Source organism: Miscanthus floridulus, chromosome 3, assembly GCF_019320115.1.
Source record: "Miscanthus floridulus cultivar M001 chromosome 3, ASM1932011v1, whole genome shotgun sequence".
NCBI classification, from domain to species: Eukaryota; Viridiplantae; Streptophyta; class Magnoliopsida; order Poales; family Poaceae; genus Miscanthus; species Miscanthus floridulus.
The window spans coordinates 108,269,931-108,294,626 of NC_089582.1; the positions used below are offsets into that span (position 1 = coordinate 108,269,931).

Consider the following 24,696-nt stretch of genomic DNA (forward strand, 5'->3'; position numbering starts at 1 on the left):
TGCGTCGAGGCTCAAGAATACCGCCGCATATTGTATAGCAGTTGTTGCGGCGGGCAGGCAGGCAGGCGGAAGGAGCAGTTGCGTTAGTTTCAGTTTTTATTTTACTCCGTATTTTCTTTTTCATATATTGGGGTGGCAGTTGTGTTGGTTGGAGAATGCGATGTCACCTGTGACCCAAGGAGACGCACCTTCGACAATCGACATCATCAGGAGAATAAAGAACGTGAACAAGCTACGTCAAGCTAACCTACCATGCATGGGAAAGCTCGAAACAGGACACGCTCGGCTCGATTCCACCGGTAAAATCTGCAAACCGATCCGGCGGCAGACATCCACGCGAGAGCGATGCGTTGATAGGTATATACTCCATCCGTCGTCAAGAAAATGTATACCTCACATTACGAGTAATCAAAGAACCTTAAGTTTGACTAAATTTAAAAAAAATATTATCCGCATTTAGATCTTTAATTAGGGTTATTATAAAAAATCTATTTTATTATTAATTAATTATACTCATTACACATCATAAACATTAATACTTACTTACTTTTTAATATATATTTTCTCAAAATTAACAATCTTTGACTTCTAGAAAGTAAGATTTGCATTTTTTAGATAGAGGAAGTAGGTCGCAAGTCGCAACTGAGTGAGATCCATGTCTCATCCCGCCCCGGATGAGATCTCAAAAGAATCCTCTACGTCGTATCGTCGCGCATATCGGTAGGGCCCCGGATGCTGCCTGTGGCCATTGCTGTATCAATCATTTCTGAAAACGAACGATCAAATTGGGCACTTAATAACAACCACTCCCTCCAAATCCCTAAAGAAAGTCACGGGCCTAATATTAGTAGCAGTTGACATCTTTTTCACTTCCCTTTCCGGCAAGGTGGGTTTGGCGACCAAGATCTCTTTTGGGATTGAGGAGGGAGATACAAAATAGGTGACAGGTGATGCTTGTGTGACAAATTCATCCTTCTAGTCTGCTTTTCAAACGTAATAATCCTCCTCCTAGTCTTGATTTGTGGGATCTTGAACAGAGGTGGGTGACTTCCTTAAGCCCCAAAAGAACCTCTTAGTGGCTGTTTGAGAACTATTTCAGGGCTGTTAGCAGGTTGCCACCAAACACTGGCCGGGTACATACACATGCAGCACGGTCCAGCCCTAGGCTCTTGAAATCAAACACCTGATTAGAAACAAACTAGTATAGTATTTTTCTCTCACAACAAATCAACAAACAATATTTTTTAGCCTAGCTATTCAGCGAAGCGAATAGGTTGAAATACATATAGCAATAGTAACTCGTTAGCATGGATTTAATATACCGGTGTCATGCATGCTTATTCACATATGCTGGAAGTATGGATGCAAAAAACCCTCTTAATAAATATATAGTGCTATAGATTGATATGTGTGGGCTTGTAGACAAGCCTGCTTTGAATTGGGAGTCAATTTTGGAGTGAGGGCCAGCAATTTCCTTTCATTGGTTCCGAGTCCAAGCTTGGTTTAGGTTAAGAAACGATTGGGATTGTTCACAGAAGAGACAGAGGGGAAGCCATTAAACAAAGTTCAAATGATTGACTCATAAGAGCCCAATTAGACACTCCCCAAATCACAGCATTTTAGGGCAACTCCAACCAACCCCTCAAAATTTGGCTCCCTACTCTCACAAATAAGGATCCCTTATTCAGATTCTAGCCCTCATTTCTCCCAGCTCTCCAACCAAACTCTCATTTCAGGCTCCCTATTTTCTCTCACCTATATTTTATACATAACCTGTAACTATCAAGTTCGGCATTTTATATCTAAACCGTGTTAGTATTATTGAAATGGGTATTTGTTAATGACAATTTTGTACGGCTAAATATTTGAGGAATTATTTTTTCAAATAATTTACAACTATATTTTTTTATTTGTCAGTCTTAGAACAGCTATATATTTGAACCGACACTCTTCTGGCGGCTATAAATCAAATGGTTGCTCTTCTGATGGCTATAAATCAAATGATCGCTCTTCCAATGGCTATAAATCAAACGGTTGCTCTATATGCAATGGTTATATTTTTCCGTCTATATATATGTATGGCCATTCCCTTTCCTGAACCAATTCCGACACTGTGCTGCTTCTTGTCCACTGAAAATGAGTCGTCTCTCCCGACTAGATTCATCTTCTTTATCCGATGATGGTGATGATGCTCTTGAGAAAACCCTTATTGCGTTACACCAAGCACACACTCAATATCAAGCTCTCCATGCTCCATGATGGGGTGGTTTTGTACCTAGGCGTTAGTACATTCATCGGGACAGAGAAAGTGGACATTGGAGGTTGTACAATGACTATTTCTCCGAAAATCCAACCGACGGGCCACCTTTCTTTCGGCGCAGGTTTGCTAATAACCTGTTAATTTTTGTGTACCTTCTTTATCCACATTCCTATGTCCATGTTTGCTTAGTTTAGATTTGTCCCTCAGGTTTAGGATGTCTCGTACACTATACCTTCGCATAGTGCAAGCTGTAGAGCAACATGATAATTACTTTGAGCAGAAAAGAGATAGAGTTGGACGTCTCGGGTTATCATCATTGCACAAGATCAATGTAGCTTTTTTATGCTTAGTTATGGAGTACCAGCTGATTTGATGGATCAATACATTCGTATTGGTGAAAGTACTGTCATAGAAAGCCTTAGAAGATTTGTCACAACAGTTGTTGATGTGTTTTGAGAGGAGTACCTGAGATCCCCTAATGAGAATGGCATAAGTAGATTACTTGCAATTGGGCAGCGGAGGGGCTTTTCTAGAATGCTTGGGAGTTTGGATTGCATGCATTGGAGGTGGAAGAATTGTCCTAACCCATGGCGCGGGCAATATATTGGGCATGAGCACGAGCCTATAATAATACTCGAAGCTGTTGCATCACATGATCTTTGGATTTGGCATGCTTTTTTTGGTTTACCAGGGTCACACAATGATATCAATGTTCTTTATTGTTCCCATCTATTTGCAAGGCTAGCCGAAGGAGATGCCCCAGAAGTTAATTTTACCATTAACAGTAATAATTATACAATGGGGTACTACCTTATAGATGGCATCTACCCTCAATGGACGACATTTGTGAAGACCATAACAAATCCCCAAGAGAACAAGAAGAAATATTTTGCCAAGGCACAAGAAGCGGTTAGAAAGGACGTGAAAAGGGCTTTTGGGGTTCTTCAAGCTCAATTTGTCATTGTTCGTGGACCAGCTCGTATGTGGGATAAAGTGACACTTAGACAAATAATGACAGCTTGTGTCATCATGCACAACATGATTGTTGAAGACGAGCGAAGTGAAGATGAAGACAAAGACGTCCAATACGAGGGTGTCGGCCAGCTTGTGAGACCTACTCCACATGAAGTTCATAATCGTACACGGGAGTTCCGTGAATTCCTACAAGCTCATCACAATATCACAAATAGGCAAATCCACACCCAACTTCAGCAAGATCTTATCGAGCACCTCTGGTAGCATCACCTGGACATGTATCGGTACTGAACCTTCATATCCACGTAGTCTTGTACCATCTATTTTTTTCAATCATGTATCAGTTGTGTACCCTTCAATCATGTATCAGTCACGTACCCTTCAATCATGTATCAGTCATGTACCCTCTATCTTACCAGTAGAGTACCTTCTATTTTATCAATCATCTGCGCACACAAATTTGGCACAAATTGTTCTTACAGAGTTCCATGGATAACAAACATACGGGTACATGATTTAAATAAACATAGTCTATAGTGCACACACAAAAGACAAATAAACACGATGCTTCTACTTGCCACCACCACAACGTCGAGCAATGATCTCATTCTGCCATGTCTTATAAAATACCTTTTGTCGCTCACTCATACCATTAAGGTCCATGTTCATAACTTTCTCATCATCTTCTCTCTGTTTCAACTATTTCTCGTTACATTAAATCCAGCTTCCTATTCGCTACTTGTTGCTTGATGTTAAGCCTTCTAGTCTCTACCACAAGCCTCTCATCATTACGCTCTTTTTTCTTAATCTCCCTCATCTCTTCAACCTTTTCTCTCTTTGCCCACAATTTTTCCATTGCTTCCATGTAAAGGCCTTCTCCTTGAGAGTTAGGATTTTTACCTCTACGTGCTTTCTCCTTCTTCTTACCATCTGGCCTTCCTTTCCTTGGTGATGTATGACTTGGTCCGTCCTCTTCATCAGCATACTTACTTTCATGAGTTCTAGGTGTATATGACCCTAGACTTGTGGTTGAGGAAGTCTTGTGTTTTTTCTGAGAGCTTTGAGAAGTCTCACAACCTAGATCAGCCCACTTCTGCTCATGCTGCAGCTTATTCCAATAGTGCATGAAAATAAATGGTTTCCCCTCTAGATCTTTTTCCTGGTACAATTCCTTTGCTCGTTCTATCTGCACAAGAAACATGTGTTGGCTACCATACACAAAAGATATACATTTCCAATCAATTAACAGAATTAAACAACTTACCTTATCTTGCTCTATCAGCCCATTTTCTCTTCTATTCTGAACTTGAGTATACCATTCACAAAATCTATTAACACTTTTATGGATGATACCCCAACGGTGAGAGAGAGAACTGATATTACGCTCGGACTCAAAAGTCTTGTGCTCATGATAATAATCATGAATTCACTTCCAATAGGTACTACAAGTTTGATCAGTGCCTTGAAACGGATCCAAGCTAATTTCTAGCCATGCTTTCACCAACATATTGTCTTCCTGGGGAATGAAATTTCTAGTCCTCTTCTTACTTGGTTTCAAGGGGAGTACAGTGTTCAGCAACTTGTTCAACATGTGTTTCAACTTTAAAGTCATCAAAAGATAGATCATTGGTGTCCCCATTGCCTGAGAGCAAATCAACGTAACTCTGCATTGGTGTCTCCATTGCCTGAGACCAGATCAACCCAACTCTGAATAATTCTAAGAACACGTAGAAATCAACTTGAACAACTAAATGATAAGACCTTAATCTGTCTACAACAATCAGATAACACTCAATAGGTCTAAAAATCTCATGAATTTGAGATAAGTTCTACTGGAAATTTTGACCATCTCATAATCGCATAATCTACATAACCTTCTCCAGCTATTAAATAAATAAAAAAGGCCTAATTGACACCTATAGCGCATCAAGGGGCAAGCTGCAGCGGGTTGTTCTTCACCTATTAAACAAATCCAAATTCAGGAGTGAGCTACAGCTAGCCGCGCAGCAAGGGGCGACCTGCAGCCGGCCGCGCACCAAGGGGCCATCAGCACGTGTGAACTCTGGGAGGCCGGCAAACAGGGCGCGAGCAGACGGCGGCTCCAGCAGGCTGCGCAGCAGGTCGCGAGCTCTAGCAAGTCGTAAAGCACGGGCGAGCGGGAGGCTGATTTGGCAGGCGCAGCAGCAGGGGCGAGATCCGCAGGCCTTGGCACAAGTGCACAGCGCAGCGGCAATAGAAGGGATCTACGCATGCACATGAGCAGCGGCGGCCATGGGCGTCGCCAAAACGAGAAGAGGAGGATGGGGACGTACCGGCTCAAAGAACTAGGGGGCGGAAAGACGACCGTTGGTCCTCTCTGGTGGATGAGGCTATGGATCGGAGTCCCTCATATGTGGGGGACGAGGAGAGAGAAATGAAGTGTCTTCATCCCTCAGGGTCTGATAGAAGACCTGTTGAAGAGCTGTTTTTGTGTTTTGAACCCTCAATAAGAGGAGGGTTGGGATTGGACGTTGGTCAGAGTTGTCCTTGGTACAACAAACAGCTCACGCCCGTACTCATACTTCCCGACTGCTCACTTCGCTTTTTATCACTTCTTCCTTCTCGAACCACAAACTAACACCTCCTTTTATTAGAGGCTTTTACATGGATGCCATTAAAAAAGTTTGTAATTACACACAAGCCATTAAAAAAATTGACCGCACACGAGTGCCATCGTTCTGAACTTCTTTGCTCTCCAAGCCATTACGTCGGTGTTCTGTTCATTTTTCACCATTATATGTGGGCCCAGTCAGTATAAAAGGTCCAAAATACCCTTCTCTCATCAAGGTCTGGCGCGTTGTTTAGGTCACTTCCCTTGCCGCCGCCACAGTGTCCTACATCTGCATCTGCGGCCGCGTCGACCATGCCGCCCCCAACGCCGCTGGCAAGGCTGCCGTCCACCACCGGGTGGTGTAGAGGCTAGTGGAGCGGCGTCGGCGGGTACTCCTTCACGTGCCACCGCTGGGGGAAACTGGAGCACGTCCATGGCATCGCAGAGGGTGCTGCTCCAAGGGCAGAGGGTGCTGGTGGTGGTGGCTCTGCCTCTACCTCTTTTGCTCCTGATGGAGCTGTAGCACCTGGCTGTGCTTGTTGGCGTGCTCTGACGGCTCGAAGGTGGGGCTCGCTATCGGCCGGTACTCCGGCAGCAGCCGCCCTTGCCTGTACCGCACGCCGCACGTGTTGCACAGCGTGCTGCGGCCCCTCCCACCACTGCGGCGTCGACGACGACCCACAGTGCAGACACTGCTTCGCTGACTTCGTGGGCCGCCACGACTTCCTCACCGAAGCCGCCGCCTTTTTCTTCTTCTTCTTCTTGACAAGGTACACCGCTGGCATGGGCGCCGGTGTGGGTTCCGTCCTCGGACATGGCGGAGGTCTCCCCCGCTTCAGAGGCTTCTTCCTCACCAAGTAAACATCGGGAACTAACCCGGGCTCCCAGATCGGGCTGTCAGGCGACGACTCCGAGACCGGGCTGTCCGGCGGTGGTGGCCGGGCGGGCGTCCTCGCAGTCGCCGGCGTGGGGTGGCGCTGCACCGGCCCCCCGCAGCGCCCCGGCCGCCTTGAGCCGGACCCCGCAGGCGTTGCAGAGCGTGCCCTGCCCCATCGGCCCCGACCTCCACTGTGGCGTCACCGCCGCACCGCACTGCAGGCACATCCTAGCCCTCTTCGGCGGCCTCTCCTCTGCCGCCAAGGCGGTGTGGTGTCGGTTGGGGAGCGGGGCCTGGCGCACGCGCAGGCGCTGGGGACGGGGAAGGGGACGGGCCTCCTCGGGCCGATTATTAACCGCCGCCGCTTGGGGAACCGGCCTCTTTGCCTCCTTCGGCGCGGGGACGACGGGGAGCTTGAAGGCCCACCAGCCCGACGGCGGGGCACGGAGGCGGAGACGGCTACGCCCCTTGTGTCGGACGGTGGCGTCCAGGCAGGAGACGGCGACGGGTAGGGAGAGCCACGCCGCCGGGAGCGAGAGCACGTAGCCGAGGCCCCCCTCCGAGTCCTCCTCCCCACCACCGTGGCGTGATGACGTAGATGGGGCAGTGGGACGCGGCGGCGGGGGGCGCGAGGGAGTTGCTGTCCGCCGGCATGGCTCCAGGAGATGCTGGAGCAGATTGAGAAAGCGTCTACGCCAGACCTTGACGAGAGAAGGGTATTTTGGACATTTATGCTGACCGGGCCCACATGTAACGGTGAAAAACAAACAGAACACCGATGGAATGACTTGAAGAGCAAAGAAGTTCAGAATGATAACACTTGTGTATGAATCAATTTTATTAATAACTTATATATAATTACAAACTTTTTAAACGACGTTCATCTAAAAGCCTCCTTTTATTACTCTCCTCTAAAGATGGCAACGGGGAATTCCCCGTCGGAGGTTGCCTCCCCATCCCCGTCCCCGCGGGGAGAAAAAATCCCCGTCCCCGTCCCCGTCAAAGCTCACGGGGACGATTTCTCCCCCATCCCCGCCCCCGCGAGGGGAAAAATCCCCGTCGGGGATCCCCGTCCCCGCATTTGTTCATCACCATTCATGTTAATTCATCATCATTCACATGAGTTCATCGACATAATATTAAAGTACACCACGAATCACAATCCAAAAATAGCTAAATAGCAAGAAGCAGGATATTAATCATCACAAAGGTGTAGAACTAGGGTTATTGTTGTTATATATACTCAGAAGACATTGGGCCTTCGTGGGCTGGTTGGGCCATCAGGAAAGAGAGCAAAGCCTGTATATAAACGGGGCGGGGATGCGGGTATCGGGGACGGGGAATGCTCCCCCAGACCCGTCCCCGCCAAACCCGACGGGGAACGTTTTCTCCCCGTTTAGATCCCCGTGGGGGTATATTTGACTCCATCCCCGTCCCCTAATAGGGGAATTCCCCGCGGAGAATCGAGGATCGGGTCCCGTTGCCATCTTTACTCTCCTCTCTCTCTCTCTCTCAACCATCACCTCCAGTCCTCCACCTCCCATTCGCCCAAATCGGCAGGAGGACAAGGAAACGACGAATTAAAGCCTCGCCTCCCGTTCCCCCCCACCCCACCCCCCCCCCCCCCCCACCCCACCCCCCCCCCCACCCCACACACACACACACACACACACACCCCACCCCCTCGTCGCCGGCGATGGCCGCCGGCGCGTACCGGGAGTTCAAGGCGCTGTCCGAGGCGGCGGACCGCAAGTTCGCGCGCGCGCGGGACCTGCCGCTCTACGGCGGCGGGGACCACCACAGCCGGAAGGCGTTCAAGGCCTACACGCGGCTCTGGCGCCTGCAGCAGGACCGCCGCCGGGAGCTCGTCGCTGGCGGCCTCCGCCGCTGGGAGATCGGCGAGGTGGCCTCCCGGATCGGCCAGCTCTACTACGCGCACTACCTCCGCACCGCCGAGCCGCGCTCGCTCGTCGGCGCCTACGTCTTCTACGAGGCCATCTACAGCCGCGGCTACTTTGGCGCCGCGGTTGCGGGGGCGGACGGCGGCGGCAGCAGCCGGCACCAGGCACTCCTGATCCGGTACAAGGAGCTTCGGTTCATCGCGCGGTTCCTCGTCGTGGCCATGCTGATGCGGCGGCCCGAGGCGGTGGACCACCTCGCCGGACGCTTACGTGCGCTCGTCGAGGAGACGAAGGCCGCGTACCCCGTAAGAAGCATGCTCCTCTTGCCCTCTTGTTAATTGGGGAACCTGAGTGAAATTTACGTGGCGTGTTTTTGGCTGCACATTTAGGGTCCTTTAGCCCTAAGGAGATGATTTACTTTTAATTTAGCGGGGAAGAGTTTGCTTCTCTATTCATGTTGCAAGGTTTTTCTATTCTCATTGAGATGGAGGAACCTCCGCATTGGGTATTTTGAGTTCATCTGCTTCTCAGTCAGGGTTTTTCTATTCGCGTAATTGGCTTGTTCAGTATGAGTTAGCATTTTGGGGCTGTTTGGATTGGACCCTGGCCTGGGGGCTACCGCCCAGGCATGTTGATCTGACCCCAGGCGTGGGAAATCGACGGCCTGGTGGTGCTGCCTGGCTTTATTTTCCTTTGTGTTCCGGTCTTACTGAACTTGTTGTCATGATTTTGCTTCCTTGTGCACACCCTAGTTGCAGTAGATAATAAGCGCCGCATTTTATTGTGGAGATTAGCGGCAAACAGGGAGCATCGGGAGTCAGCAGGGTGCAGCTAGAAGCTTGTTTTGGTTTCTATTTGTTACCTGCTAAACTGGAGACAGCAGATGGGTTTTTGTCTGCTGGTTCGGTTATTCCAAGGCGCTTCTGAATACAAACAACGAAGCTACTAGAACAATGGTTCAAGCGAAATTGACTGTTGGGAACATAACAACACCTGATGCTTGCAGTGCTTAATTGAAGAAAATGAGATATATGCCTGATGTTCATATAATGAATATTTTCTATCCTAAACAAAAGATGGACATTTTGGAAGTTATGATGTTTGTAGTTTGTTTGCGTGTTTCTTAATTTTTATTCCAGTTCATTCATATAAATATGTGCATACTACCATCTACTTCTACCCTGATGACAACATTGTGACCTTGTACATTTTAGAAAACAAACTTCAAGGAATGGAAGCAAGTGCTTCAAGAACTTGGCAGATTTTTGAAGGCTGATGGAGCATACAAAGGATCTAGATCACTAAGATATGACAACTTGTTTGATTCTTATCCATCAAACCTTGCATCTATTGCACGATTCCATTCAAAAAGGGTGCTGAAACTGAAGGAAGCTGTGCTAACAAGTTACCGCAGAAATGAGGTTACATATAGCTGTTACCCTGTTGAAAATAATTTTAATATTCATCCAATTTTTCATTTGTCTTTCACGATAATGTGCTGAACAGTTGAAAATATCTCTCACAGCCTTTTTTTTGTGGAACGCAGATCAAGTTCACAGAACTAACTTTGGATACATTCAGAATGCTACAGTGTTTGGAATGGGAGCCCACTGGGTCTTATCAGATTGCTGCTAAAGAACTTACAGAAAATGGCACTGTAAGTGATCAGAGTGGACCCTCTGGTCTGATTGATATTCACCTGTCAACAGAAATATCTGATGGAAGTCTTCCTTCAAATCCTCAAAAAGCAATCATATATCATCCTACAGCCGCTCATCTTTTAGCGGTATGTGGCTACCCTGATCGTTCCTTTTCCTCTTTTAAAGTCCATCTTTTGCTTAATATTGGTAGGCACATGAACTTCTGGTAGGATTGCATACTTCCTTGTAAGAAATTATTTTTTCAGAAACATGAATGATGGCACTAGTGTTTTAGTGCTAAGGTGTGCCAATGCTCTTATTCATTAAATCATTAATATGACAATGGTATGTGCTAATATGATTGATTTTGTCCATTATCCTGAAGTATACGTTGTGTGTGTGTGTGTGGGGGGGGGGGGGGGGGGGGGGGGGGGGCGTTCAAATTATAAGAAAGAGTACCAATTCATCATGAATCACATGCTTTTACCAAAGAAAGGGGATAAGTATACCTTCATAAGCATATTGTAGTAAGAAAGAGGTGGTTTTCTGGCACACCTTCAGCAACATTGGTTTGGCAGCCTGACCCTATTCCCTCAGGCCTCAGCATGTTCTGGGTGTGTTCATACTTAGGCCTTCGCTTCACCTGAAACAATATTATTATATCAGAGAAATGATGCCCCCCCCCCCCCCCCCCTGTACAGAACCTTATTTCCATATTACAATACAGGTTCTTGCAACAATTTGCGAAGAGCTCTCTCAAGATAGCATTTTACTCATCTATATATCAGCGTCAGGTTAGTTCTTTCTCTGGCACTTCAATTTATGTTGCACTTTTGTTTTCAATCACTTCTGAGATTTGTGATTATCTTGTCAGAGTCCTCTGAGCAGAGTTTTGCTAGTCAAAAGCTTGGCTCTAGCTCATCATCTCGTGCAAGGGTTGCTTCTGCCTTCCCCATTGATAAGCCAAATTCACATACCTGTTCTGATAATCATCTATGGCTTGGTCCCCGTGGAAGTGGAGGCAAGCTCTATGGCAATGTTCTCTTTCAACAAAGTCCACTTACTATAGGATGGCTAGATCAGTGGATCCCTTTCTTTTAGGATGGCATACCATGCACTTGCTTATGTTGACACTATCTTCTTTCTTTCAGGTCCAAACAATCTTTATCCAGAAGATCTGATTCCATTTACAAGATATCCACTGTTCCTTGTAATTGATAGTGAAAATAGCCATGCATTCAAGGCAGGTTTGTCAGAACTTAATCTTGGCTTGTAGAAGAAAACCATTACCATCGGCACTCTTGCTTTTCTGAAGTAACATATTTAACAGATTGGCATGCCACCCTTTTTTTTTCTGCACACGTGTTAATGTTCTATTGTTTCCTTTTGCATTTTAATGGTTGCATGTTCTCATTTGGTTCTCAAGGTGAACTCCTCTCCTAGTGGAAAAAATGCGAGCATTTACAATGGTTTCTTAAGCATTATTGTTATCTGGTTCTACTGGTTCGATCTATCTTTAAACATCTAAAATGTCTTTAGATGGTTTTCAGCTTGTTAACTGGTAATAGCAGAGGATAGCTAAGGACTGATTTTGTAGCATTGTGTGAATAAGCTGGAATTGTAGTTGGAGCTTGGGCGTGATTATTGTTAAGGAGCTTTCTTTTTGTATTTGCAATGTTTAGATGAAATATATGCCTCCTTTTGTACATGAAAAAAACTCCAACTTGCTTGTTAGCATGTGAACCCATCCTTAAAGTCTCCAATCTGTCTGTAGCAGTACTGCCTAACAAAATTCTTTGAGTAAATTATCATTTGGTTGTGTAATTTGCCAGGCCATACATAATGCAGAGAAGGGAGAACCAGCTGCTTTATTACTTTCTCCCAGGACATCATCAGCCATGCCTGGAGTAGAATCCACGGCTCACGGAAGCCAGTTTACATACTTCCTCACTGCTCCAATGCAAGCCTTCTGCCAACTAGCTGGAATAACTTCTGACATAGATACCGTATGTTCTCTGTTTGAGGAGTTGACTATTCCTTATTCCCTAAAAAAATCATTTCTATAGTTAGATTTTTGCTGCTTGGTTTTCAGGATACGTACGCAAATGCAGAGAACATACTTTTCTCTGCTTTGGAAGAATATGAAGGAATCCTCTGCACTTCTGTTGGGTTAAACAATGTCTGGGGGCAAATTTTACCAGACCCATTTCTCAGACGGCTGATTCTCAGGTACCTTATACATATATTTTCCACATTCAAAGCTATATATATGGACATCTGGCACTTAGCTTTAACATTAATTTAGCAATGTGACTTGGAAAAGGGTGTATTGGCTTCATTTTCTTAAATAATAGGTATGAAGAAAAACATTGTTACATTGCTCGCATCTCATTTGGCTAGGAAAAAATGTATAGTTTAACCCTCAATCCATCTCATTTCTACCATTTATGGACCTCAAGTCAGGTTACTCCTTCCAAAGTATGTCCAGAAAAAAGAAGAAAAAAAAAGGAAAAAGAAATGTGCATAAACAGGTTGAAAATGACTGTCAATTTGTATATAGTATTTCCAGCAAATTGCACCAGTTTATTGTCGCTATAATATTTCTTTTACATACTTGCCTCTAAAAATGCAGTATACAAAAGAGAAGGCCCATTGAGAGTAGCTACCAAGCAAGTAATGGTCCATTAGATGCTTGGTACTGACATGTTCAGGGTTGTGTAGGAGTTAGTAACCATTAACTATGCATGTTAGGGGAAAGAAGGGCTGTTATAAATTTGTCTTTCCTTCATCAACAACCTTACGGGCGATGTTAAAAAGTTCTAACAAACTTATGATGCCAGCAAAATGATTATGTTCTGGGAAAATATGATGCTGAAAAAGTAGTACAAATTTTATTTGATTTGTTCTTGACTGTTACTCCCTCTGTTCCAAATTATAAGTCGCTTTGACTTTTTGGTACACTCATTTTGCTATGCATCTAGATATCATCTAGATATAATAATATGCCTAGATACATAGCAAAATGGATGAACCAAAAAAATCAAAGCGACTTATAATTTGGAACGGAGGGAGTATGTTTTTTGAGAAGTTTATCTTCCCTTCGTAAAGGACAGGGTGCCTTTGGGTAATATATGATTGAACATATGACATTCTCTGACTTCACGTTTCTTGAAAATCCATTGATACAATTGATTTGAATATTTAGTTCTATTTTTCCTGCAGTATGAACCATTTGGAATTATGCCCTGTGCTCGCTAATTATTTTTCCCATTGCAGGTTTATTTTCTATCGAGCAGTGCTCTTCTATTTCCACTCAGATGAGCACGAACATCTACCGACCTGCCTACCCAGTCTTCCAGAGTCAGTCTCTCCAAATGCAGAAGCCATCAGAACTCCTATCCTTTCGCTCGCAGAAAACCTTGTCGTCAGCGATCGGTTTAACTTCCGGGACTCCACACGCAACAAGAAATGATGATCAGCAGCAATAACCATAACTCATGCCTTCTGTAGATACCTCCGTGGTAGATATAGTCCAGCAATTTGTTGATTGTTTTGCATTTATACAGCCAACGGAGCAATGACTCAGCACCAACTAGCAGCTGCTGCAGAAGTTTGGTGTGAACTGAATGGCGATATGAAGAATTTTGACCTGCTGCTTCATCTCCGTGGAGCGTCTGTACAAGTTTGGTTAGGTGTTTCTAATTTGCTCTAGGCATTGTAGGCATGTAGCCTTGTCTCCGATTTTTTTTTTTTTTTGGGTTGTTGTCTTGGGGAGGACGGTTTGTAAGCTGGAAGAGGCGTTTTTAAGTACTCTGGAAGGCAGATTGTTTTGTAGGGCTTGGTTAGCTCAGCATATTTTACGGCAGTTTACGATATCCAACCTTCATTGCACTACGTTTGCCTCGTGCTCCCAACTTTTGTAATTGTTTGTTGTTCTGGTTCAAAATTGCTCAACCTCGTTCGGTCTGCCAGTTCTTTCTTTCCGGTGTCAGTTTCATGGATTGGTAATCAGAACGTGCCTAAAGTTCGACCAGGTACAGTATCATCCAGTTAGGCCCTGTTTGGTTCACAGAAAGAACATAGGAGAAACAGTTCGCTCGCTCGTAAACGATCATAAATTTTCAGCCAGGAACAGTGTTTTTCTCTCACACTAAACCAGCCAGCAGTAAATAATCCACGATCGTTTACGGCCTCCCGAACAGGCTGAGAGGAATGCAGTTTCTATAGTTTTTTACTGTAGAAGCGTTTGGAATACGGGAACGAGCACCAAACTTTCCTCCGGAACGGCGAAGAAGCCTGTACTCTTGGAGGAACCAAAGAATCAGCTAATGGAAATTTTCCTGCAGCGCTAGCGCGTGTGTGGCTACGTGCCCGAGCACTGATCAAGCTTGTAGAGTTGTCATTCAGAGCTACAGTTCTTCATACGCTACTTGTGGGGCCCTCTTCCATGCTTTTATTTGATATATACTCGTCCCGTTAAAAGAGACGTTTTAGGCGTGGGTGGGAGTAGCAAAGTTGTGATGAAAACGGTCGGAAACGGTCGGAAAATCTCTAAACCGTTTTCTACTTCTTCATTTGAATACGAAAACGAAAACGAAAGTGGTAAAGCCGGACACGAAAACGAACATGAACTTACGGAATATCAAAAATTTCGAAAACAAACTAATTCGAGCGGAATTATGTCGAACACGGTCGGTATACGAAAAATCAATACGGAATATTGACCCGTAGGACCAAGTGCATAACAATTAACAAGTACATAATAATTAACAAGTCCTACAACTTTCTTAAAAAGTATATCCATTCGACACGATATAAGAAAGATATGATTTTTTTTAAGGCAACAAGCGCTTGTACGCGATTAATATATCACTGACTTTGTTTAATTTTTTTGAACATCTTCAAGACATCAAATGAAAAAACTAAGAACTAAAAAGTTGTAAATCTCGTCGAGAGCTATAATTTTCATATAAAAATCATCTTTATCCGAGATTGTATGAAAAAGATATAATTTTTCTAAGGTTCGACTTGTAGTGGGCCAAATTTGGTTCAAACCGAATTTCGAATTCGGGATATTCCGAATTAAAAGTAGAAAAGTAGAAAACGGTTGAAAAAATGTCTAAACCGTTTTCGTTCTGATTTTGAATTTGGTGGTTCGAATTTCGAACCGAATTCGAATTTGTCCGAAAATACGAATTCGATCGGATTAAATGTAGAAAACGATGCGATTCGGTACGGGATATTTCCGTATCGTTTTCATCCTTAGTACCAAGGAAGATGCAAAATGAGCCTACATGCCCCCCCTATTACTGGTCACAGAGGACAGCAATGCTCCGGTTGGTCCTGTTCTGCTGCACGACTTTAGCATTACTTTTTTAGTAAGCGAATAATAATTTTTTTAATAATAAATCAATATAAGCATCAGCATAAATCAAATTTCAGCATAATCTAAGGATTGCCATGAAGCTGTGGGGCCTGAAACCAGCGACTCTCAGTCATTTCAAATCGTACACTAGCTGTTGGTGCATACATGAAGCTTTTAATCGTTACAGGTGGAGCGACCTGCCTAGCTGTGGTGGCATGGTAGCCCATCGACTCTCTTTGCGGGACAAAGATTCAAGGCTAGAACGTCATAATTTTTGGGGCAGAGGGAGTACGTACTAGATTTGTAAAAAGAAAAAATATTTACTATTAATTTTAATTTAAAGCATTTTCAGCTAACTCTAAAATTCCTATATCAGTTATGTTCCCGCGTTCTAAACACATATTCCTATAAAATTCTTATGTTTTTCAATCATCTGTTTTACACCTTTATTCTTTTTCTATTCATCTGTTTTCTCCGATTCCTGTATTTTTCGTTCCTCTGTTTCAAACAGGCCCTTAATGTGGATAAATGAGTCATGAGTGAAATGAAGCTATATAGATGCCAAAGTTTACAACCTGTGTGCCAATTCTATGACGATGGTAGTTGAATTCAGAATCCCAGTTTCGGTGTTTTCCCGCTTGCCATGTGGTGGGCTCTTGCAGTTCCCAGCTCCAACGGTACAAAATTCTCTGGTATGACTGTATCAAGATCATTCTGAACCGAATGTAAGACAGTTTACTTTAACCATATTTTCAGTAATTATTGACCGCAGATACCTCACATGGAAAATAGACCGTGTCCGGACTTGAAGCGGCCAAAAGCTTCGCCTATGCCAGTTGTTTTGTGTGTAGTTTCGTGACGGTGTCCGCATGAATCCACACGGGCACTCGGCAGACGGCAGATGCTTATGGTAGCCGCGAGCAAGCGGTGCACGCACGCGCGTCGGCACGCAAGGGAGCCAGCTGGGCGCTTGCCCCTTGTAAAGCCAGCGTAGCCCACGGTTTGTACCGCCGGTAAACGTACTTCCCCCTACGGCCCCCTACCCTTGAATTCTCTCTTCTCGCAGCCTCGGTACACACGCGCCCTCCTCGTGACATAAGGGTCCGGCGGTGACAGGCTGACAGCGCACGCCATGGACGGTGACCGGAGCGAGGTGCAGCGGCTGTACGACGCGTGCGGCGCCGTGTTCTCGCCGTGGACGGGCGGAGGGCTCCCGACGCTCACGCAGATCGGGTGGCTGCAGGACATCCTCGGTACGTCTCACGACCTCATCGTGCAGTCGTGCGTCGCCGTCGCGTCTTGGGTCTCCATCGGGGTATGGCCACAGGCCACATGAGCATTCCGTCAGTATTTTGTTCCTCGCACGCAGACGGGATGAAGGCGGCCGACGTCGGGATCGACGCCGGCGGCGGAGATGGAGAGAGGTCCTTCTCCTCCTCTTCGGACGACGAGAGGAGCCCGCGGGGGCGGCGGTTTCTCTCGGCGCGGGCGTTCACGCGGATCACCTACGTGCACATCCACGAGTGCGACGATTTCTCGGTACGCGCGTCCGTTTTTCTTCTTCAGAAGATGAAGATGGCCTGCCTGTCTGATGGTTTCAGCCCGGCCGGGTGGCGCTGGTGTTTTGCAGATAGGCGTGTTCTGCTTCCCGGCGGGCGCGACGATGCCGCTGCACGACCACCCGCAGATGGCGGTGCTGAGCAAGTTGCTCTACGGCTCCATGCGCGTCAGCTCGTACGACTGGGTCACCGCGCCGTGCTCCGGCCCAAGAAAGGGTAAGGCTAGCGTGCTGCCTCGCTTCGAATTCGGCTTCTCTTGGCCAGTTGAGTTTGTCATTGTACATATCGATAATAAGACAGGTATAAAAGTCTCAGGATACTTACGCAAGCCTGCAAAGTTTTCGTGACTCGGCATGAAACATGAAAGGGATCCCAACATGAAACGGCGTAAGCCATGGGCTGTGGAAAAATGCAGAGCTGTGCAGCTGGCGCTCCTGCTGGTTGCGGTTACGAGCTCACGAAACAACTGCACAGCTAGTAGTATTCTGTGTATCTGACGTTATTATTCTACTACGAAAAGAAAGTACGTGACGGTATTCCACTGCTCAATCCAAAAGTCCGCCCTGTTTTGGGATAAGGGTGACAGGGTGTGTAGAATAAATAAAGAAAGAATGAAAAATATAGTGAAAGAGATGGATAAACCAAGTGAGCTATTTGACGTGCTAGGCTAGGCACACTGATAAGTTGAGTTCATGCATGCAGGCGGTTTAGCCAAGGTGGTGGCGGTGGACGAGCTCCGGGAGGCGCCGTGCAAGGCGTCGGTGCTGTTCCCCCGGAGCGGCGGCAACATCCACGCCCTCACTGCCGTCACGCCGTGCGCTCTCCTCGACGTGCTCGCGCCGCCGTACGCGGAGGACCTTGGGCGCCCGTCCACCTATTTCTCCGACACCCCTATTCCTGCTCTCCCAGGTACGCACCTACATGCATATGTATCATGTATGCCAGACCCTTTTATTTTTATGTCGATAATACCGTAACGATTTCTTTCGCCTCCTGTTTTTGCTAAGCCGTACAAGTCTCCAAAGGAGTGACGACGATGATACCATCTTTATTCTGTTCAGGTTTCGCAGTACTGGAAGAGGCATGCCTGCCTGAGGATTTTCGTGTTGTAGGCGCCCCATATGTAGGGCCCGAGCTCGCGGTAGGTATGGACTTGTATGATGATGGCTAGATAGCTCACTGTTTTTTTCTGAAGTGGCAACGTGCAAGTTGTGTATCTCTGGAGAATGCATTGTGACATTGTGTGTCGTGTCTTTTGCTTGTAAATACATTTCCACTCCGCAGTTCATTCTGAGATTTGTCTTTGTTTGAATCTGTCTAGATAGCAATTGGGTGATCCAAGGATAACCATCACTTTTTTTTACTCTTAAAGCATCTCTGAGAGTATCCTATTTTTTTCTCCCAAAAACATGTAGTTTTGCAACTACTAAAAAGGTATTGGTAGGAAAAAAGAAGGTCATCTCCGAGAGTTTCTAATAATCCACTCCTAAAAGATAGAAGACAATTTTACATCGAAAATTCTATGCTATTTCTAAATTATTGTAACCACTTTTATATATTCTTTCTCTCTCGTATATTTGTATCAGGAACCCTTTCTAACTTCTTATTCTTTCCCACACCCTTCCACCTTTAGATTCATTGATACGCACGGGATCCGCGCCGCTACTACGCGCAAAGTTACGCGCAACGGGGGAGGGTTTTCCAAGTGTGTAAATTTTAGGAGCATGGATTAGGAGTTGTTGAAGAGATGTTTTTTTCTCATCTTGCTTAAAACCAAGGATTAGGAAGGAAAATAGGGTACTCATGGAGATGCTAATATTAGATATAAAATGGAGGGTCTAGATCAAATCTCCTCTCTTCACTTAATCTTTTCCCTTTCTTCTTCCTCTCCACGTGTTTGTGCCCAACCCCGATCTCGAGTCTTGAACGAGTCGCTTGCCCCACCGCCTTCGCCTCCGCCTCCTACTAGCCCGGTTCCGGTGGCTCCCCCGCCCCCGAATCCATCACCCTCCACCATGACCCGACTCTAAAATTCATAGGATGTGTCTCCTCTCCTCCATCTTCATCTCAAGCGGAGCTCCACCACCACCATCGTGTCCCCCCCCCCCCCCCCCCCCCCCCGGCTCTGGTGGTGCCTCATAGCCTTCGCTGCCGCCTTCAATCGCCGCCATGCTAACCCGGTGGAGGTCACTAGGCAATCTCCGTCATGCCCCTGCCCTTGCTCCACCCAACTGCCCGGCTGGTAGTGCCACCATGGCCTCGCCCCAGGCCACCCCTACGCCCACCACCATCGTTGAGCCAGCTTTCTCCCATAGCAATCCTTCTAAGCCCACCGGAGTTGGAAAAGAAGAACACGTGGCACTTCTTGACTGGAAAAAAAATTCAAGTTAGCTTTACTCCTTTCTTAAGGGCTTGTTTGGTTCGTTGCTCAAGTTTGCCACACTTCACCAAACATTTCCTATTTATACTTATATATATCATTTTGTTTCCAAGAGTTATACCAATAGGATTACTGTATGCAATCATGCTCGTGCCCTGTGTTTTAATCAAATTGATCAGCAGAATAAGCTAAACACATGATGTAACTTTTGGCTAAGCTACCGTCATCATATTATAGGCAATGTCTCAATTATTTCCCACATCAGCAATGAGCGCAGCTCAGGCACCACGACCATAGGTAGGCGCAAAACTTACACTGTTACACACGACCAAAAAACAATGCATGTCAACATATTAGTACCATATATCAGGGCTCGATCTCTTCTGAATCACCACCCTCACCGGAGCTCAGATGTCGACGACTCGGGACGCCACCGGCGAGCAGTTAGCAACGCGGCAGTTGCGCCGTATCTCCCCTTTCCTGGGGTTTTGCAGCTCCCCCATCTTGATCATCCCCTCGATGAAGGCCCTGAAGAAGGCGTCCTGGTCCTCGCTGAACCGCTTGACAACGCGGCGGGTCCTGGCGTTGTCAGAGAAGAGCGTCTGGTCGGAGTTGAGGAAGCCGCGGAGCGCGACGAGGTCCTTGAAGTACTGGTTGTCGAAGACGCGCGGGGTGGCGTCCAGGCCTCCCGTGACCTCCTCGTCGCCGCCCTTGGGGCAGAGCGCGTCGAGCGCGCGGCGGTAGGCGGCGTCCATGTGGGGGTCGGGGCGGCCGGATCCGGACTGGTTGTAGAGGCGGAAGACGATGGAGAAGCAGCGGGCCTCGCCGATGGAGTGCGAGCCCGAGAGCGCGACGAGGTCGGTGACGCTGAGGTTGAGCCCCGCGAAGAGGCGGATGAGCGCGCTCGCGTTGGCGCGCGGGCTCGGCATGATGTTGTCCGAGTCCTCCTGGCTCGCCGTCAGGCTGTCGTCGCGCCCGAGCCGCACCTCCCAGTTGGGCCCACCGGTCTGTGACGACAGATCAAAACAAATGGAAGAGTCAGATGAAGTCAAACGACCTGATCCAACAGTCTCAAGTTTGAATACACACATACAAAAAAAAATATTTATAATGAGCAATAACTAGTACGCACTAGATTATTCACATTTTTTTTATAATAAATCTATTTGAAGATATAATATTAATATCTCTTATTTTTTATAAACTTAGTTAAATTTAAGATTGTTTAATATATCGAGACTTTTGTATCTTTTTTGATGGAGGGGTAGGCCCAACATTATATATAGTAAGCCAATGCAAACTATTTACTGACAATAATGGTGATGGATGGCGCAGCATTCTTATGATCTCGCTTTTCTTTGCCTCGCAAAAAAATTCGAAACAAAATAAGAGTGCACGACTACCAGAGTACCAGGAGCGTACAGGCCCACCGCCCATAGCGTGCCACACCCAACTAAGGCTTTCAGCAGGCCTTAGTTACTCCCTAAAGTTTACTCTATATCCCACCGAATGTTTAGACACATATATAAAATATTAAATATAGATTAAAAAATAACTAATTATACAAATTGTGACTACTTTGCGAGATAAATCTTTTAAGCCTAATTACTCCATGATTTGATAATGTGGTGCTACAGTGACACATGTGCTAATGATAGATTAATTAGGCTTAATAAATTCGTCTCGCGGATTACCGACGGATTCTGTAATTTATTTTTTATTAGTATCCGAAACAACTCATACCCACCTCATGCGACATCCGATGTGACACCTCAAAACTTTACACCCTGGATTTAAATAAGGTCTAAATATACTACGTCCACTCAAAATAAAAAAGTTAATTATCAGCATGTTCGTTTGGCCGTGGCTTGTCGTAAACGATCGTAAATTTCCAGCCAGAACAGTATTTTTCTCTCACACAAACCAGCCAGCAGTACTTCTTCACGAACCAGCAACGATATGAACCAGCCAACCGAACAAGATGTATACTACGACCATTTTCTCAAAAAAAAGACGGATACTCAAAAAAAAAAAAAGCTAAGTACTATACTATGATATCTCCTGCACCAATCAATCCCGTTGAACCACCTGTCGACTGTCTACTCGCCAAGGGAACAAGAAGAGCAAAGTCGTAGTACACCCAGCGTCCCAGCCTGGGAGCCACAAGGGGCATGGGCGCATGGGCATCGTCGCTTGTTTCCACGCCGCGATTCGAACCTTCGTGAGGACCAAGGGAAAGCACGCGAAAAGTACTTCTGTTCCACGGGAAATCTCGTCCCCATCATCATCGCCCAATCTGGGAGAAACAGAATCCCCACCTCGGCGACGGAAGGGCCGGCAGCTTTGCCATTCGCGGCGCCAGTGGCCGCACCCGCGGGGCCCGGTACGACGGGTTGTCCGCGCTAAACGCCGAAGCCTAGCAACATTCTCGTGTCGTGCGCGCGGCGGATCGGGCCTGGCCTTTCCCGGCTGGTTTGGTGACCGTGCCGTTCCCCGGGTCTGGTCTGGCCGTCTGGGTCTCCGGCGCTCTCCCCCTGTCTGCAGTCTGCCAATGGCCATGAGGGAGGGAGGTGGTGTGAGGTGCACGCGACGCGAGCGGAGACGGGTTAGGCGCGTGATGCCAGTCCTGCATGTGCGCCCCATGCCCGCCGCCGCGGCGGCGGTTACAGGGAGCACCTAGCTGGGAATGGGATGTGCACCGTTCATGCATCGCCAGGCAACATGGTCAGTGCTAGGCAAATGATTGTGAACCGGTCCGCCAATTTGCACATCAAATGTTTTTGGTGTAAATTTTGAAAGCATCAATTGATTTTTCCTATAAAAACCAGTAGGAGCATACTGTAGATTGATAAAGATTGTACTATAGTAAAACGGAACGATGCATGCTTGGTCGTGGACTCGTGGTGCCCACACGCAAAGTGATGGGGGTGGCACCAACGATACTTGCGGACAATCCTCGAATGCCCATTTTGTACGCACTTGAACGTTCCCCAGGACTTGGAAGCCCAACGCGACGCGAGACTAGTGGCACGAAAGGCGTTCCGAAGAACGCGACACGAGGCTAGTGGTGCAAAGGCCTTGTGCGGCACACGTCGCCTTGGTTGTCGAGCAGCACGACACGAAGCACCCGTGCGCGCAGCGCTGCCGTTGTGGTAAAACCAAATCGTGAAAAAACTTTCCAAATTGATATTTCTTCTCTTGTCCCTTATTCACGGTGGATCCTGAAACTGAATGCTGTGGGAACACGATCAACGCCGAGTTCTGCACTGGAAACGCCAGGCAGCGAAACGCTGGGTTCTGGAGTGCAAACGGCAGACAAAGGGACGCGGATTTGACCGGAAACGGCAGACAAAGCGGAAGCGAACGCTGGGTTTCGCACGGCAAACGGCAGGCCGCAGTAAGAGATTAAGAGAAACGGCATGGGCATCGGCATCGCATATATCCGGCGAGGCGGCGAAGTGAATAGAGCAATGGATCTCTGCAGGGTGCGAGGGGAGGCGCGTACCAGGACGACGGCGTCGCGGGCGGCCATGATGACGATGTCGGCGCAGGAGACCACGCCGGGGCAGCGCTCCTCCAGCGCCTCCTTGATCTCGTCGACGACCTCGAACGAGCGCAGGGAATCGATGTTGGACAGCGCGTCCTTCTCGCCGGGCATCGTCGGCGTGGCGTCCATCAGCACCGAGCCGTCGCACCCCTGCAGCCGCCCCCGCCGCCACCGGGAAGGAAAAACAGAGAGAATGAACCCATCGCGTCAGATCGGCTGCGGACGGAAGGAAAGCCACGTTGTAGTGCAACCGGAGCGAGATCAGATGCGTCTCACGTTGACGAAGCAGTCGTGGAACTGGAGGCGCATGACGGAGGCGACGCTGCGGGCCTCGCGTGCGCGCGCGCGCGCCATGGTCTCGCGGACGATGTCCTCGGCCTCCGGGCACGTCTCGGCGTAGTACCCGACCTTGAGCTCCCTCACCGCCGCCTCGCCGCGGCAGCAGAGGAACGCGAGGAACACGGCGACGACGGCGACCAGGGGGAGGCACCCGCGGGGGACCGCCATGGATAGAGAGAGAGAGAGAGAGAGAGAGAGAGAGGGAGGGGTGGGGCGAGGACGCCACGCTCTGGTGGTCCGCGTCTGTTCCGAGACGAGACGGGTCACACTGCACCGCACTGCACTTCGCCCTCTGCTCTGCTCTGCTCGGCTGTTTGGCACCGTACTAGTAGCGTCCAACTCGCGAGGCCAGGGCGGCGGGTAGTTGTTGTGTTCATAAAAAGGGAGGGCTGGCCGCTGGCTACAGGCGGGGAGGCCAATGAGCTGTCAGCACGTTTTTTTTAATAACAGTCAGCACGGGGTTGGGGAGGAGGGCGCGGGGGCCGTGCGCGGCACGGGGAGCCGTGGCCAGTGGTGGGCGGACGGCGTGAGCACGGGCGCCAGCCTCCATCGGGCGGCCGGCCGGGTCGGCTCGCGTCGGGTGCGCCAGGCGCCGTTCCTTCCTACACCACCACACTGTATACGCCACTAGAACGCGCCGGCCGGGCGCGACGGCTTCGGTCACGCACAGTGTTCACGTTGGTGGGTGTCGGTGCGGAACGTCGTCCACACGTAAATATTTTTTTTAGCTTTGTCATGCGCGGTGATCGAATATGGTCTAACATGTGATGACATATGATTTCTACGGGTTCAGACAACGTGCCCTACATTCAGTTTCAGTCGGTCGGTGACTTTATTCCTGAGCCCAAATGCTCGAAGTTTGTTGTGAGATTACAAACGAGTAAGGAATGAGAAGGGGATGTTTGAGGCCCGGTCGGACTCAAAAACCGAGTGGAAGAGAGTGACGGATATTCAAACGTGCGCTAAGTATTGAAGCATATACTCTGTGTGTCCGAGCTTATCAGCTGTTGAGAGCATGTAGACTGTATAGCTGTCGAGTTCTGTGTAGCTGTCGAGTTCTAGAGCTGTTGAGCCGTTGTGTTTTAGGAGTTAGGAGAGAGCGTATTCCCCTTTATAGTTGAAGGTGATGACCTTACAAGTCAGAGAGAAAGAGAGAGTGAATACGGGCACTGCCTAGTCTTTTTGCCTACACCATCGGGTACGGGATGGCCACCGTCGCCCGCCATACTGTTTACGCCGTCATCGCCCACCTTAATGTTCATG

At 47.6% G+C, this 24,696-nt stretch overlaps 4 protein-coding genes and 1 pseudogene across 5 annotated transcripts; 3 read left to right on the top strand and 2 right to left on the bottom strand.

Moving 5' to 3' along the window:
* The first annotated feature begins 3,058 nt into the window (after window positions 1–3,058).
* LOC136544193 (uncharacterized) lies at window positions 3,059–3,499 on the top strand. Its single transcript, XM_066536434.1, has one exon. The coding sequence runs from the start codon at window positions 3,059–3,061 to the stop codon at window positions 3,497–3,499; it is 441 nt and encodes a 146-aa protein (XP_066392531.1).
* Window positions 3,500–3,944: 445 nt separating this feature from the next.
* LOC136544194 (uncharacterized) lies at window positions 3,945–7,659 on the bottom strand (annotated as a pseudogene).
* Window positions 7,660–8,358: 699 nt separating this feature from the next.
* Window positions 8,359–14,152, top strand: LOC136542046 (uncharacterized). Of its 2 annotated transcripts, XM_066534290.1 has the most exons (9): window positions 8,364–8,908; window positions 9,818–10,024; window positions 10,150–10,389; window positions 10,971–11,037; window positions 11,118–11,264; window positions 11,395–11,486; window positions 12,076–12,249; window positions 12,336–12,472; window positions 13,520–14,152. In XM_066534290.1, the coding sequence occupies exons 1-9, from the start codon at window positions 8,399–8,401 to the stop codon at window positions 13,713–13,715; spliced, it is 1,770 nt and encodes a 589-aa protein (XP_066390387.1). In that variant the 5' UTR covers window positions 8,364–8,398; the 3' UTR covers window positions 13,716–14,152. The 2 variants fall into 2 exon arrangements, with proteins under 2 accessions (XP_066390388.1, XP_066390387.1); XM_066534291.1 differs by lacking the exons at window positions 12,336–12,472; window positions 13,520–14,152 and having other exon boundaries at window positions 8,359–8,908; window positions 11,395–11,490; window positions 12,076–12,218.
* Window positions 14,153–16,332: 2,180 nt separating this feature from the next.
* Window positions 16,333–18,161, top strand: LOC136546406 (plant cysteine oxidase 1-like). Its single transcript, XM_066538388.1, has 4 exons — window positions 16,333–16,861; window positions 16,978–17,147; window positions 17,239–17,383; window positions 17,870–18,161. Exons 1-4 carry the CDS (start codon window positions 16,741–16,743, stop codon window positions 18,142–18,144), a joined length of 711 nt encoding a protein of 236 aa, XP_066394485.1. The 5' UTR covers window positions 16,333–16,740; the 3' UTR covers window positions 18,145–18,161.
* Window positions 18,162–19,749: 1,588 nt separating this feature from the next.
* Window positions 19,750–23,785, bottom strand: LOC136546408 (peroxidase 17-like). Its single transcript, XM_066538389.1, has 3 exons — window positions 23,371–23,785; window positions 23,053–23,244; window positions 19,750–20,554 (listed from the first exon to the last, which is right to left on the bottom strand). The coding sequence occupies exons 1-3, from the start codon at window positions 23,599–23,601 to the stop codon at window positions 19,955–19,957; spliced, it is 1,023 nt and encodes a 340-aa protein (XP_066394486.1). The 5' UTR covers window positions 23,602–23,785; the 3' UTR covers window positions 19,750–19,954.
* Window positions 23,786–24,696: the final 911 nt, after the last annotated feature.